The sequence below is a fragment of the Poecilia mexicana genome, unplaced genomic scaffold (assembly GCF_051168715.1).
Source record: "Poecilia mexicana isolate PSO_F unplaced genomic scaffold, ASM5116871v1 scaffold_3, whole genome shotgun sequence".
Taxonomy (NCBI): domain Eukaryota; kingdom Metazoa; phylum Chordata; class Actinopteri; order Cyprinodontiformes; family Poeciliidae; genus Poecilia; species Poecilia mexicana.
Window position 1 is genome coordinate 20,467,547 of NW_028263372.1, and position 19,971 is coordinate 20,487,517.

Sequence of the window (19,971 nt, forward strand, 5' to 3'; positions counted from 1 at the left end):
AGTGATGGTCTGGGTGCCATGTCAGCTGCTGGTGTTGGTCCACTGGGTTTTATCAAGGGCAGGATCAATGCAGCAGCTATCAGAAGATTTTGGAGCACTTCATGCTTCCATCTGCTGAAAAGTTTTATGGAGATGAAAATTTAATTTGGTCTGGAATCGGCCCTTCTCCACAATCTTCCTCAGGGTCCGGTCACCTCTTCTCGTTGTGTAGCGTTTTCTGCCACACTTTTTCCTTCCTACTGACTTCCCACTGAGGTGCCTTGATATAACACTCTGCAAACAGCCGATTCATTCAGAAATTTCTTTCCGTTTCTCACCCTCTTGCTTGAGGATGTCAGTGATGGCCTTCTGGACAGCAGTCAGGTCAGCAGTCTGACCCATGATTGCGGTTTTGAGTAATGAACCAGGCTGGGAGTTTTTAAAAGCCTCAGGAATCTTTTTCAGGTGTTTAGAGTTACTTTGTTGATTCAGATGATTATTTTTATTGCTCGTTCAGAGAACCTTTTCATAATATTCTAATTTTTTGAGACAGGGATTTTGGGTTTTCATGAGCTGTTTGCCAAAATCATCAAAATTAAAACAATAAAAGACCTGAAATATTTCAGTTGGTGTGCAATGAATCTAAAATATATGACAATTGAATTTTTATCATGACATTATGAAAAATAATGAACTTTATCACAATATTCTAATTTTATGACCAGCACCTGTATGTTGGAGTTTGCTTTCTCTTTCTGTAACATTTGCAGCGCACCAATTTGTACGATGTCTTATTTCGTTCATGCATCTCAATAGAAAGGACTGTGATTCAGATTGACTCTTCCATTTTTAATTCTGATATTAAATGGAGTCAGGTTGTCTTTTCTCTTTCTTTCTTTCTTTTTATTTTTTTTTTAAATAACTCAATCTTTGCAGGAATCTGACCCAGATGTCTAATATCCAACCCTGCCAACTTCACATCACAAGAGAGGTGAGATGAGATTCCTCACAAGACAATAACTCTGGCAGACAGTCATAACAACTCTGCTTTGGTTTACTCCCCTGGGACTCTGCAAGAATCCCTGTTTTTTTTTTTTTTTTTTGTGACATCTGCACCGAGCCAAAAGGGTCCTGTCTCCTGTGAGTGTGCCAAGTCTGTGCTGAGCTCCTGCAGCCAATCGCTTGATCTTCTCTTCTCCCTCCTGGAGCTATTACCAACAGTTTCACATCACACTGCTTTGCTGCTTGCTGGCAACTCCTCTCGTCTTGAGCCGCGATGAATGAAGTTCAGGAGGCGACCTCCCCTGCGACCAGCCTGAGCGGTCCGGCTACCTGTGTCTCCAAAGTTGAGCTGCGTGTGTCTTGCAAAGCTCTGCTGGACCGAGACACGCTGAATAAGTCAGACCCCTGTGTCGTGCTCATGGTGCAGAACAATGGGCAGTGGATTGAGGTGAGGCTCTCTTCTTGTTTTCTCCTGTTCTCTCATTCTGGCAATTATGCCGCTAAGACTTCTGGATCAGAGTATCGGTGGCATCTTCTTGTCTCCCAGACTTATCAAGAAACAGAGATAAGCATAGTGGGTCAATCTGAAAACAATATTTTTCCATTGGAAAAACAGAAGGGCATCTGCTCTGACCAGCATCCTTCTAATTTAAAAACAAGGGACTTTTGAATTTCACAATGACATCAAGTTGAAACCAGATATTAACATTTTTACACGTTTGCACTGTTTAAAAAGTCACACATAATTTGATTCTCAATATCTGACATTTGATGTTTCGTTTCATGTTTCAGGTCATTTAGGACTTCTGAAATATTAATTGTATTTAATAAGTGCCAGATTAATCAATAATATATTATTCTAGATTATTCTTTTTCCCTCCAGGTTCATAAGTTTGCATATATTTCATTATTTGCTAAAATTACCTTTTAAACTGTGCTGCTTGCTGGCAGCTCCTCTCGTCTTGAGCCACGACTTGGGTGAAATATTCCTTTAACGGGCTTTTCATAATAGTTTGCTGGAATTTTGGCTCATTCCCCCACACAAACCTAGTGCAACTAAATCTGATGTGTATACTGTCTTGCTTGCGCACACCTTTTCATTCCTGCCCACAAATCTTCAACAGGTCTTGCGTCATGGCTTAGGGACAGCTACTCTAAAACATTAATTTTGTTGCCCTTAATGCACTTTTGTAAGTAATACTGTGGTAATACTTTGGCACATTTTCCATGTGGAAAACCGATTTGTGTGCAACTTTCTGGCTAATGTGTGAGATGTTGCAAAGTGCAACAGTCCATCCTGCAACAAAGCATCTTCACAACATGATGCTGCTACTCCCAGACAGTTTGGATGGTGTTGTCAGGCTTCCCCGTTTTTCCTCCAACAGGCATTAGTGTCAAACAGTTATTTTAGACTTTAAGGTCTTTGTCCTTGAGCATATTTGGAACTGTAATCTTGCATTTAAGTTGCTTATGAAGTAATGGCTTCTTACTCTCTGGGTGACCTTCCAACCCATGTTGGTACAGAACGTGTTCCACTGTGGATAACACACATTTTGTAGTAAAATCCACTGGGAACCTGTCTCTTTCTTAAATTATATGAGGAATGGACATTTCCATGTGGTTTATACTTGCTTATAATTGTTTGAGGTGAACATTGCCACTTCAGGTGTCTGCAGACTGCATCCAAAGATAAAGCAAATTTGTGGAAGTCCACAATTCTCCTTCTGATATCTTGAGTAATTTCTTTTGTTTCACATGATGTCACACTAGAAAGCAGTCTGTTTGAGGTGTTGCCTTACATTGCGTTCACAGTTGTGCCTTCATTTAACTCAATTCTGGGACTGAAAAATATTTCAGTCACCTGGGCTTTCCGTAGTTGCTTAAATGCCTGGTAATAAACTTGTAATTAAACTTTTTATTTCAAAGAAAGTAATTGTAATTATCCTAAAAATGACTGTTTTGGGCATTTAACAAACAGAAAAAACTGGTTAACTGTATTTGACTTGAATACAATTTCCAGTTGTATAAAATAACGTTATTTTGTACATCTGGTTTAAGTTATATATCATGAGATATCATGTCTGCAGATAAAACACATTCAGTCATTTCAAAATCAAATAAGATGTAAAAATTCTCTCAGAGAATGTAATCTTTTTGTAATCCAGTGAATTTCCAGCTGTCCCTCTGTTATTGTGACAAACATAATTGCATACAGCTGGCAAATGAGGTCTCCATGTTAAGTAACACTGTCTGCACCAGCAATTTCACTGTTTAAAAAACACATGATGTTGTGAGCTCTTTTAGTGTCACTGCATATTTAACATTTGATGGTCTTTATTTGAACCTAAGCTGATGTGAAATTTGAGAAGCAGGTTTCTTATTTACCTATTAATTAGGCAATTTATGTTCATGAGAGGAGGCTAAAACCCAGGGCTCTGCTAAGTGAACGATGTGTTAAAGTGTTGCAGAGAATGCCTGATCTAATCATATATATATATATATATATATATATATATATATATATATATATATATATATATATATATATATATATATATATATATATATATATATATATATATATATATATATTCATATAGCATGTTTTAGGTAAATTGTTGAAGTAAACCTCTGCCAGATGTTCTTCACCTGGGAGGTATTTGTAGGAAATGCTTGGGGATGTATGACCAGGGAATCACAAGATGCTATTTTTAGACACAGCAGATAAAAACAATTAGCTGTATGGTTGCATCGTGGGTTCAGTGTAGCATAAGTTTATGAGTGGATATTTTTAGCCTCCCTTTGTGACGCAGATTCATATGAACTAATTCACACATGATAAGTTTGTCCATCCATCCATCCATCCATCCATCCATCCATCCATCCATCCATCCATCCATCCATCCATCCATCCATCCATCCATCCATCCATCCATCCATCCATCCATCCATCCATCCATCCCCATTTGTCTAACTTGTGACGGTAAGCACTTGTTGTCTGACACTCTGCTGTCAAATCCCTCACATCTGGGAGGTACCTCTGCTTGTGTAAACTGTTTACTTACGTCAATAACTGAGTAAGCAGCAGAGCCCACTCACATCCCCAGCATATAAGCCTCTTTTTCTTTTTTTTTACCCCTCTGCGCTTATGCTTGTATTGGCCACGGCAATTTGAAAAAGAGCACTTATCTCATTAGGACATATAAGACAGGGCAGATGATGATGATTATGTGACTTTATGAAATTTTGTGCAGCCACCAACCATTCCCCCCCCACACCCCCTTTTTGCTCCTTGCGTGTGTGTGCTCCCGGGAGTTCACCCAAATCCGATCTGTTTGTTGGTGTTTCATAATGTTGGACCCTCCTGCTGGAGCTCATTACAGAAACACATTTCTCATGTGAGGGTTGTCTCTTTATGGATGGCTCCGGCCTCACACCAGCAACAAGCCGGCAGCACAGGCTTCATCACAACCCGTCTTATATGATTCTGATTATTCTTCATCAGCAAACAGACTCGCTCCAAATCTGTGCATGCAGATGGCGCAGAGAGAGAGAGATAGCTGGAAAAAAAAAACAAACAAAAAAAAACGTTAAGTGCTAATGGCACAAATGAAGCTGGTTGTTAATTTGTTTCTATGCAATGTTTGTTCGCACGGATGGGTGTTTATCCAGAGTTCCTACTAACACCAAGTCTCAGTATTCTTAAAACAAATACACCTGTTGTTTTTGTTGTTGTTTTATTCAAGCAAGTCAAATTAATGTGCAGTGTTACTTTTACACAATCTGAGTAGTAGAAAGTTGGTAAGCCTTTCAGTGTAGAGTTTACATTTTCATTTTCCCTCGAAACTCGCTAACATGTACGGAAAAAAGAAGATTGCAGGCAAAAGCCAAAGGCTCAAAACTACAGAACCAAAAAAAAAAAAAAAATAGAAGGTCTGCACTTCAATCAAATCACTTGCTACTCAAGTGTTTGGAGCAAATGCTTATTCTCAGCATGTTGCAAATTTTCAATCAAGTGGTACAAATTTGAATCAAAATCATAAACGTCAAGTGTATTGCATTGAACAAAGACAGCGGAGTGAGATATTTCTAGATGCTAAGTGCTGTTATAGAAAGAGATGTATGGATGCATTCATGCAAGTAGGAGGCCTTTTGTTGTTTTGTTCCTCTTGGAGGGTTGGATCAGTACCAGTATAGAGCCATTCACTCTGACTCATTAGCATATTACAAGAAAGAGGCATTATTATATGATCACCACGACTGATGCCAGGGAATGTCCATCCATCCATCCATCCATCCATCCATCCATCCATCCATCCATCCATCCATCCATCCATCCTTCCATCCATCCATCCATCCATCCATCCATCCATCCATCCATCCATCCATCCATCCATCCATCCATCCATCCATCCATCCATCCATCCATCCATCCATCCATCCATCCATCCATCCATCCATCCATCCATCATTATCCAGTTTTCTTTCTGAAAGCACTCCATTTTGGTGAAAGGCAGCTCTATGCAGATAATTTTATTGATGAATAGGGGCTAAAATATGTTAATTTAAGCCGATCTATCACTGTCTCAGTGAAGTAATTCATCTCCTGGCTCGGTGTTCATCTAACATCCTCATTCAGATTCTTTCTTTTTTTTTTTTTTCATCTGGAAAGAGACCTTTTTAAAAATCCAAAGAGGTACTCCGAATACTTCACATATTTCTTACTTGCTTGTTTGTCATTTTCTGTGCAAACCAAAAGGATAATTGCTTTGCATTTTGCATCAATAAAGTTAATGGCAGTTACATAATCATAGTCAAAGTGACACAGACTTGTACCTAATCCAAATTGGGGATTTTTTTTTATTTTGGTATTCCCAGAAAAAGGAAAAATCTGTGTTGTCAACTTAGCAGGTTACATAACTTGTAACATACATCTCTCAACCTTTGAAGCATACAAAAATAAAGCTCTTGTCAAGAGTGTTTCAGGAAATATAAACTAATAAATATGTTACTTCTTTGTTTATATTTCCAAGCAAGATATTGTTTTTTTTTTTCAACAATATCTTTCTTGGTTTTACAGTGAAAATTATCAGTTCAATGAAAACTTTAATTGGAGGACTTGTTTGTTGCTTTTCATTGTTTCATGTACAGGTGCTGGTCATAAAATTAGAATATTGTGATAAAGTTCATTATTTTCCATAATGTCATGATAAAAATTAAATTGTCATATATTTTAGATTCATTGCACACCAACTGAAATATTTCAGGTCTTTTATTGTTTTAATTTTGATGATTTTGGCAAACAGCTCATGAAAACCCAAAATCCCTGTCTCAAAAAATTAGAATATTATGAAAAGGTTCTCTGAACGAGCAATAAAAATAATCATCTGAATCAACAAAGTAACTCTAAACACCTGAAAAAGATTCCTGAGGCCTTTAAAAACTCCCAGCCTGGTTCGTTACTCAAAACCGCAATCATGGGTCAGACTGCTGACCTGACTGCTGTCCAGAAGGCCATCACTGACATCCTCAAGCAAGAGGGTGAGAAACGGAAAGAAATTTCTGAACGAATCAGCTGTTTGCAGAGTGTTATATCAAGGCACCTCAGTGGGAAGTCAGTAGGAAGGAAAAAGTGTGGCAGAAAACGCTACACAACGAGAAGAGGTGACCGGACCCTGAGGAAGATTGTGGAGAAGGGCCGATTCCAGACCAAATTAAATTTTCATCTCCATAAAACTTTTCAGCAGATGGAAGCATGAAGTGCTCCAAAATCTTCTGATAGCTGCTGCATTGATCCTGCCCTTGATAAAACCCAGTGGACCAACACCAGCAGCTGACATGGCACCCAGACCATCACTGACTGTGGGTACTTGACACTGGACTTCTGGCATTTTGGCATTTCCTTCTCCCCAGTCTTCCTCCAGAGTCTGGCACTTTGATTTCCGAATGACATGCAAAGTTTGCTTTCATCCGAAAAAAGTACTTTGGACCACTGAACAACAGTGGTCCAAAGTGCTGCTTCTCTGTAGCCCAGGTCAGGCGCTTCTGCCGCTGTTTCTGGTTCAAAAGTGGCTTGACCTTTGACCTGGGGAATGCGGCACCGGTAGCCCATTTCCTGCACACGCCTGTGCACAGTGGCTCTGGATGTTTCTACTCCAGACTCAGTCCACTGCTTCCCCCAAGGTCTGGAATCGGCCCTTCTCCACAATCTTCCTCAGGGTCCGGTCACCTCTTCTCGTTGTGTAGCGTTTTCTGCCACACTTTTTCCTTCCTACTGACTTCCCACTGAGGTGCCTTGATATAACACTCTGCAAACAGCCGATTCGTTCAGAAATTTCTTTCCGTTTCTCACCCTCTTGCTTGAGGATGTCAGTGATGGCCTTCTGGACAGCAGTCAGGTCAGCAGTCTGACCCATGATTGCGGTTTTGAGTAACGAACCAGGCTGGGAGTTTTTAAAGGCCTCAGGAATCTTTTTCAGGTGTTTAGAGTTACTTTGTTGATTCAGATGATTATTTTTATTGCTCGTTCAGAGAACCTTTTCATAATATTCTAATTTTTTGAGACAGGGATTTTGGGTTTTCATGAGCTGTTTGCCAAAATCATCAAAATTAAAACAATAAAAGACCTGAAATATTTCAGTTGGTGTGCAATGAATCTAAAATATATGACAATTTAATTTTTATCATGACATTATGGAAAATAATGAACTTTATCACAATATTCTAATTTTATGACCAGCACCTGTATATTTTAGAGTAAAGGTGCAACATTTGACATAAAAATAGGTTCCTCATCATATTGTCCAGAGATATATTTATTTCACTCACACCAATATCAAAAATGTAGCTGGGCAACAAAGTATAGATTTCCACTGCAGGATTTCACCACCTTCACATGAAAACCCTCCCAGCTAATTCTGTTTTGTGTGAATTTGTGTGAACAGCAATAAAATAAAATAAAATAAAATAAAATATAAGCTGGTATCATTAAAACTGGGCGCAGTGCATTTCTGCAGATAGTAATAGCTATCTGCAGAAACAACGTAGAAGAGTTAGATTTTTTTCTACAAATTATCTGTCTGGTATCATGCTCCATGACATAGTGACAGTATATATATATATATATATATATATATATATATATATACATATATATATATATATATATATATATATATATATATATATATATATATATATATATATATATATATATATATATATATATACTTTTTCAATGAAAGTTGCATACTGCAGCTTTAAATAATTAGGTGTTTTGCTTTCACACAGACATGGCATTTTGCCTGAACCTGAACTGCTTAGCTTACCTGAACAGCTTCTCGATCAACTTCTTTCTTTTCGGCTGCTAAACAATTTAAGTTTTTTCCTACTTATGGTATGAACTGCACTGCAGAGGTAGACATGCTGGATCGAGCTCATTATGAGTCGCTCTGCCTGGCTATCATTTTCAACAAACGGAGAGGTTGATTCAGGAGGAAAACAACATTAGGATGCAACTACTAGATTATAAGTAGTTTTTGTATGAACTTGGCAAAAAGGGCTATAAAGATTGTTAATAATACAATTTGCTACTGAAGTCAGTGATGTTCCTCTCCCCATACTGCTTTTATTGCTGCAGAACTTTCCTGAAATCCTTGCAGTTTTTCTGCATGCAACCCAGACTTTGTGCTGCTACGTAAGACAGTAAAACAATTTTAAAGAAGAAAAATGTGACTATAGGGGAGAAAAAAAAAACTATACATAAAAAACTGACCAGTTGCTTTATGTGATGGCACTAGAAACATGTGCATGTTGAAGCAGGAGGGTTGATCTTGATGAATTAAAAAAAAATTGAACAAAATAGCACAACAAATAGAAAGGACCTTGACTTTGTTCTGAAGCAGACACAGTATTTTTAAAATGACTTTGATTGATCTCTAAAGTAAAATCTCGTTTGTGGCTTTAAAAACGCGCTTGAGCCCCGAGAGATGTCCGGGGATTTTAAAGTGACATGTTAGACAGTGCTTTCCTCTTCTATCTTTATGGAGCGCAGGCAATTTTAGAAGACAGATCATCATCCCTCTAATAGGGTAAAAAAAAGTCTTACAAGAAACCCTTGACTGCTGGTGTAATCATGGCAAGCCGAAAATCTGTATTTCTGTCTTATCTTATCTCCACCAGAGCGAGAAATGAGAGACAAGAGAGCTCTGTCACCCCATTCTAAAGTCTTCATACGACAAAGTCTGGACCTGCTTCACTGACACTGAAGAAATGACTCAGAAATAACTGACAGATATTGAAGTGACATTTTAGATGACCGCTGAAACCCTCGACGTTTCTAATTTACTGGTGGCTGAGCTCTTCTTGGCCTCATAATAGACCGTTTTCCCTCCATTTTGGGAGATTTATATGTTTACATACAACATTCTTATCAAAGATTGTAAGAATTTTTACAGATCAGGAAGACAAAACCTTTTTTAATACTATGTTCTACAGACTAGAATTTTTTTTTAATTAGTTTTGTCCTTATGAAGATTTATGCCGCATAAAAATGTTCAAGTGTGAATGCTAAACCAACATCTTGAGCACATGGGGTCTAAGTGAGTTCATCTTCTTCTTGTCTGTCAGTCAAAGACAGACAAGATTTTTTTTTTTCCAAGCTGCGATTAAATGTCAGAGCTCTCCAGTCGTCTCTCGTGTCGTTCCCCGGATGGAAGCTTAATAACATATGGCCATGTATTCTGCAGTTCTTCAAAATAAGTAGGAAGATGAATGTGCTGCAAGTTATATATATATTTTTTTGATTTAGACTAAAGGCTGATGTCACAAACAGTCTGTGAAATTGGTTTCAAATTGGTTTCATTTCCTCGCAGTGAGCTGTTGCTTTGATGATTAAACTGTGATTACAGTGGAGAATATTCCAGTTCTTAAGCATCTTTGTTGGACGCCTGATTTTGAATGTGTTTGCTCTCAGCTGGACAGGACAGAAGTAATCAAGAGCAACTTACACCCGCTCTTCGCGAAGGTTTTCGGTCTGGATTACTACTTCGAGGAGGTGCAGAAGCTGCGATTCGAGGTCTACGACATCCACGGGACTCACAGCATAGGGACGCGCGACGATGACTTCCTGGGAGGCATGGAGTGCACGCTCGGTCAGGTGGGCAGACGCCTCTGTTTTACGCAGTCGGTTTGTTGATGGTCTATAGAAAGATAACATGGCTAAGAATGACAGATTCAGTTCTTTCAGGCTCGTATTCCTTATTTGTGATGTTAGACACCTGATAATGTGTTTGGCTGCTTGCAGGTCTAGTGTTTATGATTGATAACAGTTTCTGCTGGTGATGACTCAGACCCTTTTACACTCCTGCTAACTGCGGCGGGCTTAAAGGTGCTTTGCTTGTGTTGCTTGTTGCAGATCGTGGCCCAGAAGAAGATGATAAAACCATTGCTGCTTAAGTATGGGAAATATGCCGGCAAGTCGACCATCACAGTAAGCGTTTTCCTGTGTGCTTGTGACCCTTCCTGCGTACTGAATTACTGTATGGCAAAAATGATGTTATTCAGATTTTTATTTTCTCAAGCCGTCACCAGTTTACACTCACACCAAGAGGTGGTCATACTCTGTGTTTCTTTCTTTCTGAAGATTTTTCTCCTTTTTTTTTTTTAATGGACCTCCAAACTGTTTTTATGAAGAGTTCCTGAAGATCAATATCTTTCTAAATGATCCTTTCAGTGTTTTTGCACCATGCAGATTCATTCCTATCAATCACTCCACCACACAGCTCATGGAAGTCAGTAGCGTCCATGAGAAATTACGGACACTTCAAGGTGCAGTAATATTTATGCACCTTGAACTTTTGTGACATTTCATTAGGATTTTATATGATGAATCAACACAAGTAAAAGGAAACACTGTTTTCAATTTTTCTCCCCAAAGAAATTCTGAAAAGTATGTTGTGGATGTGATCAGTTTCCTTGGGTCAGTGCTTTGTAGAATTGTCTTGCACTGCAATTACAACGGAAAGGTGTTTCGAATGTGTTTTTAAATGCTTTCCACATGTAGAGACACATATTTTTAACTATGTTTCTTTCTTTTCAAAAGAGCTGAAAGTGCATCACAAAGCATGGCAAGCATTGACCAGTGACCAGAAATTCTTAAGTCTTGCCACAGATTTTGAACAAGATTTAACTCTAGATTGAACTTACACCAAATCTTTTTGAAGGCATCTGACACGTTTTCCTCCAGATTTACCCTTTACTTAGCTTCATCCATTGCCACACAGTTTTTTTTTTATCTCTTATGGAAACAGGCATCCTCTCACCATGATGCTACACAATAGCAATCTTATACATGTAGCCGGATCTCGACACATGTTCCACATGTACACGTTTCCTTTATGGCTTGAGGAAAACTGGAAGCACTCATCAACTATGGGCTGCTTTTCATTGGTCTGTCTTACAAAATCCTATTCAAATACATTGAAGTTTGTCATTAAAACATTACAGCATTTTATAAAGATTTTTGAGTTATAAATACTTTGAACAAGGTGCTGTTATAAGGAAGAGAGATGCTTTTGGTTGATTAAGCACCGTTTTAATGGCACTTTGCATCACAAGGCCCATTGTTATAATAAATCTAGTGCAAATGAGATGGTGAAAGGTCCATTCACGTCTGATGGGACTGTTATTCCTAAGGCTGGATTGTTTCAAACAATTCAGTTTTTCAGCCATCGGTTTTGGGAATATCATGTGTGGCTTGATATCTCAAATTTTTACATCAGGCTGCTTTGCTGAAGCTGGCATGAGACATTATTAGAGGAAAATCTAAATCTTAACTTCATGAGCTAACACCAGAGCAAGAATTTAATTTAACCTCTTGTAGGTCTTCAGATTAACGCTGAAATATTAAGGAGGGGAGTTTCCTGATCCTTTTGGGGAATGGAAGAATAGGAAGAGCAACTTCATAACGTTGATTCTTTTGCGCCCCCAGTGACATGAGGCATTTATTACACAGTGCACCAGGCAATAGGCAGAAGATAATTATATCAGGTATATCTTAGCGAATGGATGTCTCCTCAGATGCAGCAGAGGCAATTTAGATATAAACAGGGAGGATATTTTTGTAGATCATTAGTTGTGCTGTGAGATACAATGTGAGCTCATTAAATGAGAGTCAAAATAGCCATTTCCCCGTTAGAAAAAGCCTGTAACAACTCAGTGGAGGAAGGTGTGAAAAGTAATCATTCATAAGTTAATGAACCTGTGCGAAAAACAATAGAGATAGTCTCATTCAACACGTGAATTAATATCTTTTTATAGGTTAATAGGGAACCAGACGCAGCTGGAACTTTCTCACACAAACCAAAGCAGATAAAATCACCAAGCGGTGGTTATTAGTGATAGTTTTATGTGGTAACATTGTCGGCAAAAAATGGTTTTTGGTTAGCAACGTTGTTGCCTTCTTGTTAAAAGCTTTGTGTTGTTTTGTTTATAGTATTCACAGTGGCTATAATGTGTCATCATTATATAAATATATAATAAATAAATTGAATTAAATTGACTTAGCCATAACAACGGCACTGTGAAGACAACCTTCAGAAAACTACATCACAATTTGAGAAAATTCATGGAAAAGTCTCAGTTATGTCTGCTGACATGTTCAACGATGCAACATGTTAAATTAGCTTGTAGAAATTTGTTTTATGTTTCCAGGTTTCCTCAAGCTCATTTGATCTTAAAAGTAGTTTTGCAAAGTTTATGTTTTTGAAATTGTTAGTTTTGTATGAGCAGTGTGTTTTCAGAAGTGCTTCCTCTTTGTTGAACTGATCAACTGTTCTGTTAGTTCTTGTATCATTTGTTTCTTGTGTTTTTAAATTAATTTCAGTTTGGATTATTATTTTCCGTTTTGTTGCAATGATGCTGATATCATTGCTAACATCACACAATATAGTTACGGTCATAAACTGCTCAACTAGGAAGCAAAACTAACAATAAACAATAAAACGCCTAAAATTGGACAGAGGTGCAGTGCAGTGGACTCTAGAAACAAATTCAGCAAAAGTTGTTCATTACTTTTGTACAAACGTAAGAAAAAAATAAACAACCAAATAAATTGTTGCAGTTCATTACATTGATATATTCAGCAATGTGAATTTGATTCTATATATTGTGTTTTCTGTTCTTGACTGGCTTTGTTCCACATGTGCAACAAGTAACTTTATTTTATTTGGCTTTCTTCACCAACAACATGTCAGCTTAAAAAAACCTGAATTTTACTGCTTTTCTGTTTTTTTCCTTAATTTCCTGCTATCTGTTTTATGATACTTCCAGTTTTTGAATGCAATCAGGTAGTCAGTCTGTCCAGTTCCTTTTAGCATTTTTAAAGCAGAAATATTTAAATTATAAGGTCAAGGAAAAAATATTTCTGTCCAGATTTTACTGCCAGGTGCCCCAGTACTCTTTGATTAGTGGGAAAGTGATCTGTCAGAACCCACACATGTTATGAGATTTGTTTTTTTATTTCACCCCAGAGCCAAAGACTAAAAGTTATAGTAATCGTTTGGCAACTTAGGGAAGTATGAACTGTACCATCACAAATCAAAATTCACCACATTAGGAGATGAGCATAAATATGTGTCTGTTCTTTAAAGGACTAAATCTAACCAAATGTATAGTTTATAAGTATGTGATCAAGGAGATAAAATACTCAAATAAAACACACACACACACACACACACACACACACACACACACACACACACACACACACACACACACACACACACACACACACACACACACACACACACACACACATTTGAAAACAACATATGAGGCACACATCAGCTCTGCTGCTTACTTACAAAGAAATGTTTGCATGGAAGCAGCAAAACTTTTTTCTCTTTCTTTTTTTAACTACCTCGGTGTCTCTGCCTTACTCAGAAAATCAAACCCTGAGCCAGGCACAATCCCAGCCTTCATCACGAACAAGCAAAACCTCATTTTAACTACAGAGACTCAGTCCCAGCAAAGACGGAAATTTCAGAATACACAATATTCTACCTCCTGTACCTTCATGTTTTACAAAACTGTTCACCTTCCCTTGTTGCTCATTGCAATGTCTTGTTATGCTTTCTGATAAAAAAAACAAAAAAAAACAAGTTTTCCACTATGCAAGTCATCACTGTCAGGTTTTGTCTGGGTTCGGTCATGCTTGCTGCACAGCTCCACTTCCTGAAGCTTGATGTCAGGTTTCTGTCAGTCTCTCACAGCCGAGCAGAGAACAAACTGAGGTTCTGAGCGTGGGAGAAAAGCAGCACAGTGGGAGCAGCAGAGGGTGCTCGCTGATTCTCGAAAACCACAGGCCCAAACTTTTTTCTTTTGAGCAAGTTTAAAGAAAGAAAACAGGAAGCTTTTAGAAGCCAAGTTTCCAACAGCTTTACTCTTCTGCTCTGGACAGTCCACTTTCGACTTCTTCATGATTTATAGATGCAGGTTGAGACTGTTACCTGTGGGAGTGGGGGTCTCGCAGTTTTCCGCTAATGGCTTCCCATTTTGGTAGGACATGCAGTCAAGCTAAGTAAAAGCATTTCAAAATTTCACCTGAATTAACTTGTCAATGTGATGAAAAGTGCAGGAATTAAATAGGGGTTCAAAGGTGTGGAGCTGTGAAAATATGCCTTTAACTTCCATTGAAATTTCTCTAAAACACATTTTTAAAGCATCATGACAGCAAACACAGCCATGGGTAAACTAAACACATCCGCACTATTCAGCAATGTATATAACTGTGTTAAAAAGCAATAACTTATCAGTTATTTTACTGTAATTTTTAAAAATGTAGGATCAAGTCATCACTCCTCTGCCATATTGCTTGACATTTTTTATGTGACGTTCTTATACTATTGATCAATTTTTTTTATTTTTTATTTTCAAAAAGTATTGCAGTTTGTTTAGACGGCAAACCTTAGTCACAGATGTCAGAGGGGAAAGGAGACACCAACTAAACCCTGAAATCTGACTGGCCACCGTGGCTGACCACCCTTAGGGCTGTCAATCACTTTGTTTGTAGAGCACATAGATTAGCATTTCCAAATGGAAACTCCATACTGAAAACCAATTTATACTGAAGGATACAAAATCGTGTTTCTCCCTTTTTTAATTTCAAATGTTGGCCTGCTGTTTATTGCCATCTAAGAATGCAGATAAAATTGTAATTTTAGAGTGCCACCCTTCTACTATCTGTGTCCCTGCTTAGCCACTCAAGAAACAAATTATATACACACCAATGCTTAGTCATGCTCCCATATTCCTTTATATAAAGCAGGCTTTCTTCTGTCATTCTTCCTAAAAAAAACCCAAAAAACAACAACATATTTGTCTTTTTCTGAATCTAAGGTTGTAAACATTTGACATGATGGCTGAAGCCAGTGGAGCCTCACATGTACCTCTTGGTTTCTTCTTTTTTTCCAATCTTTCTAAGCACTTCACTTCAATTAGTTAGCAGCAGTTGCATTCCTTAGACAGTTGCAGATGTCTTTCCACTGTATCACCATCGGTTATTTGAGAGCATCTGAACAGCAGCACTTAGCTGCTATGTTCTTTCTTAAATGTTAATAAAGAAGCATCACATAAATATTTTTCCCCTTATAGCTGTAATTTCTGCTTCTTTTTTTAAATATTGTGGCTGAGATGCTTTTTTCAATAACAAATGAGCTTTTATGCTCTTTCAACTCATATATCTGAATGACAAAGTGATTACTTATTTTCTCCTTTGTCTTTAAAATGTTGGCATTCATCTTTACCGTCCATTAAATGCCGAAAGCGTAAATGTTTTATCTGGGGGGAAAAAATGGATAAATCTTGAACTATTATTTTTCATTCAGGTACATGCTGAAGAAATTTCTGGCAACAATGGCTATGTGGAGCTCTCCTTCTGTGCTAAGAAGCTGGATGATAAGGTGAGAAGAATCACACTTGTTTAACTAAATATGGGAGAAAGCACTGCAGATCACAAGAGCTCAAATAATATTGCACTAATAATATACTGTTATGATATTGGCCAGTAAGTTCAGTACTATAATAAAGTGATTATGGCAGTATCAATGTCAGTACAACAATCTATAAATCAAAATGCTACCCATCGCATATTGCCAGAAAGGGAAATGTGTTTTTATCTGCTGCCATTTTAAGGCGGGATGTTACTGACCTCAGCTGCTCCGGCCCACACATGTTCAAACTCTGCCCTGGGCACATTTCAATCAAAAAGGCAGCGGGAGCTCACATCTACTTACAATTCTGATGATTTCAAGTCACACTGAGTTCTCCGGAAAAGGGCCCTGGGAGAGCAGCTTCATGGAGTGACCTTGATTCCTAAAGGTGTGGACAGCGAGACGGCAGGTGCATTTTGCTTTGGTGTTGCGGCAAGAAATTTGCAGAAGCTCTGACTGGGAAATTTATTTGAACTCTTACATGCGGGCAGCAGCGATGGGAAAAAATAAAAAAATAAAAAGCATATTTGATATGAAGCCCAGCATTTCTTTTCAGGAAAAATGTTAATTTAAATTTTGAAGAGGTCACCTACTACCTTAACTAAACTAATTACTTCTGAAATTTTCAAAATATACCTCTAAGGCACTGAGGTTCACCTTCGCAGTTATTTGGTCTGTCTTGTTCATGCAGTTTCTTGCTCTTTACTCATTGTAATGTGCTGTTTTGTGTTGAGTCAGAATAAAGAGCAGGTATAGCATTTATCTGTGCAAACCAGTCAGCAGCAAACCTGAATGTCAGCAGTGTTTGCTTGTTCTGCTGTTGCCGTTCAAGCAATCTGAGTATTTTTGTTAGATAAGAGAGTTGGAGAACAAGGAAGGAGGTAGGAATCAAAATGGCAGAAGTGACTCATCATCTCTAAAAATGATCCACCTTTTCCAGTTATCTGTTTTTATTTAAACAAAGACTGCTGTGTCACTAAAGATGACCTTGTGAATTACAATGAATGTTGATGTTGCAAATTTTACCGCTTACCAGTGAACAGGTGCATGCTTACTCTTGCCACTTACTCCACTAATAATACAGCAGTAGCGGTGCGTGGAGGGGCAAACGGCAGATGAAACCAGAGGTGATCAAACCCAACATGGATGCTGAAACATTAGAGAAGGCGAGGGCAGCTAAATGTGCCGTAAACTTCCAAATTATTTTTAGGTTCCATATTGTTTTTTTAATCGATACTTGGCTTGGTTCATTTAAAGGACTGCTTTTATTACTTTTATGAATGGACATTAATACTGTTTGGCTTGAGATCTAGTCCATGTTTAAAGTTTTGGCCTTCTCTCTGACTGAGTTTGACATCCTTGTAGAAAGTTGGCTCAAAAAGTGAGTTTTCCGTTCATTTTAAATAAATTGTCCTTTTCCCGGCTGATGTTTGTCCTGTTGCCTGCAAAAGTGACTTGAGCCTTATGCTCAGACTTGAGTTACACTGAAGCTGCTAAAATAAAGACTCAGTTCAGATTTTTAATAACCAGGAATGACCCCAAGCAAGTCTGTAAACCATAACCAACAGCTCTGGCAGCTGCTGCACTGTTTTGCATATTTTGCTGTGAAGGAAGGCTATTAAAGCTTCATAATAATGTGTTCATGTTAGCAGTGGCTCCATAATAATGACCGCACAGATGTCTCCCCAGCTGAACGCTGAGTTAAATGACTTTGTGTTTTTCATTCAGACATTGTCTGTCATTTCTTCCTGCTCTACTCCTTATTTACATTGCAATTAATAGCATGCTTACATGCTCTGCTGTGCTAAGAATGAACAAGGGTTAGCAGATAAAAATCTTAAAAAATAAAACACGTTGTTTATTTACTTACATTAGATAAATGTTTTTCTTAATGTGATTTTCACAATTATGTAAAGCAGCAAATGACAGCTGTTTGCATGTTTAACTAAATGTTAAAACTTTAAAACTGCTGAAGTTGTAAAGTTGGAATTAAGGAGACGAAGTAAAGGACTTGCTCTCTTGACCTACACCAACATAAGAGGCATACGTAATATAGATTCATGAATTTCATGAGAAATTATTTATTTCAGTCAATGGAGACTTGACTTTGACTTGAAGCAAAAATACTTAACTAGGACTTATGAACACTTCTGCTAGTGACACATCTTTTCCACACTCAGACTGGTTCGAACATTTTGGTTTGTGAGTTAATGCTGTATCTGACCCCTGACCTAAACATAATCCTGAATCTAATCACTCTGGTAAGCCTGTTCTAATAATGAAGGTAAATAATGATCTCCAGCTCAAACTACAAACGTCTCATTGCATCATCTTTCTAACTAACAGTGACACTTTAGACATTTCTCCACAAACACCTGCATTTAATAGTTAAATCACTAAAACAGTTAACTTTCACCTCTTCTCCAGTTGCATTACTTCATCCTAAAGCATTTTCAAGCAAGTCGGAAGGATATGGGCTGTTGAACAGAGAGTTTAATTATGGATTGTGGTAGAGGCTAATGATTAGCATTAATGTCATGTTTGGTCAGAGATTAAATGACATGCATTTCCCATCAGCCCATGGAGCTGTAGCCCACTGGCCACTGGTTGCGATGGCAACGCAGAAGCTCAGCATTTTTATTTTTCACATTTATTTTCCCCACTGCCCCTCAGGAGACCTATCTGGCTAATGTGGCGGGAAATGCGTCCTTAACTGTCTCCTGGCGTGTACATCCATGTGCCACAGCCACACAAACATACACACTAGCAGACGTGCACAACTGTAATTATTTGTTTTCCTCCCTGAAGAATCAATTGACCTAAATAATCTGCATAGCTGCCGCTCTCAGACACCTTGCAGACGAGATAATAAGAGGCCACCGCAAGTACTGCTAAAGCATGCCAAATGTGTCATGCGTATATATTTGAGCAGGTTTATTTGGGTTTATTTACCTATGATGTAAGCCACAGCTGAGCTAATTTGATTACCTGGAACATGATGAAAGGTATATATATATAAAAAAAAAATCTAAACAAGTGAATCTTGAATATTGAGCCGTTAAGTACAGGTGCTGGTCATAAAATTAGAATATTGTGATAAAGTTCATTATTTTCCATAATGTCATGATAAAAATTAAATTGTCATATATTTTAGATTCATTGCACACCAACTGAAATATTTCAGGTCTTTTATTGTTTTAATTTTGATGATTTTGGCAAACAGCTCATGAAAACCCAAAATCCCTGTCTCAAAAAATTAGAATATTATGAAAAGGTTCTCTGAACGAGCAATAAAAATAATCATCTGAATCAACAAAGTAACTCTAAACACCTGAAAAAGATTCCTGAGGCCTTTAAAAACTCCCAGCCTGGTTCATTACTCAAAACCGCAGTCATGGGTCAGATTGCTGACCTGACTGCTGTCCAGAAGGCCATCACTGACATCCTCAAGCAAGAGGGTGAGAAACGGAAAGAAATTTCTGAACGAATCGGCTGTTTGCAGAGTGTTATATCAAGGCACCTCAGTGGGAAGTCAGTAGGAAGGAAAAAGTGTGGCAGAAAACGCTACACAACGAGAAGAGGTGACCGGACCCTGAGGAAGATTGTGGAGAAGGGCCGATTCCAGACCAAATTAAATTTTCATCTCCATAAAACTTTTCAGCAGATGGAAGCATGAAGTGCTCCAAAATCTTCTGATAGCTGCTGCATTGATCCTGCCCTTGATAAAACCCAGTGGACCAACACCAGCAGCTGACATGGCACCCAGACCATCACTGACTGTGGGTACTTGACACTGGACTTCTGGCATTTTGGCATTTCCTTCTCCCCAGTCTTCCTCCAGAGTCTGGCACTTTGATTTCCGAATGACATGCAAAGTTTGCTTTCATCTGAAAAAAGTACTTTGGACCACTGAACAACAGTGGTCCAAAGTGCTGCTTCTCTGTAGCCCAGGTCAGGCGCTTCTGCCGCTGTTTCTGGTTCAAAAGTGGCTTGACCTTTG

General features: G+C 38.2%; 1 protein-coding gene across 1 annotated transcript in view; it reads left to right on the forward strand.

Moving 5' to 3' along the window:
* Positions 1–714: 714 nt before the first annotated feature.
* The window catches only part of cpne7 (copine VII), a 64,559-nt gene continuing 45,302 nt past the window's right edge, over positions 715–19,971 (forward strand). The window contains exons 1-4 of the mRNA XM_088004296.1: positions 715–1,429; positions 9,956–10,138; positions 10,397–10,471; positions 15,867–15,941. Of these exons, the coding sequence (XP_087860422.1) occupies positions 1,256–1,429; positions 9,956–10,138; positions 10,397–10,471; positions 15,867–15,941 (507 nt within the window). The 5' untranslated portion in view covers positions 715–1,255. The remainder of the gene's footprint in view (positions 1,430–9,955; positions 10,139–10,396; positions 10,472–15,866; positions 15,942–19,971) is intronic.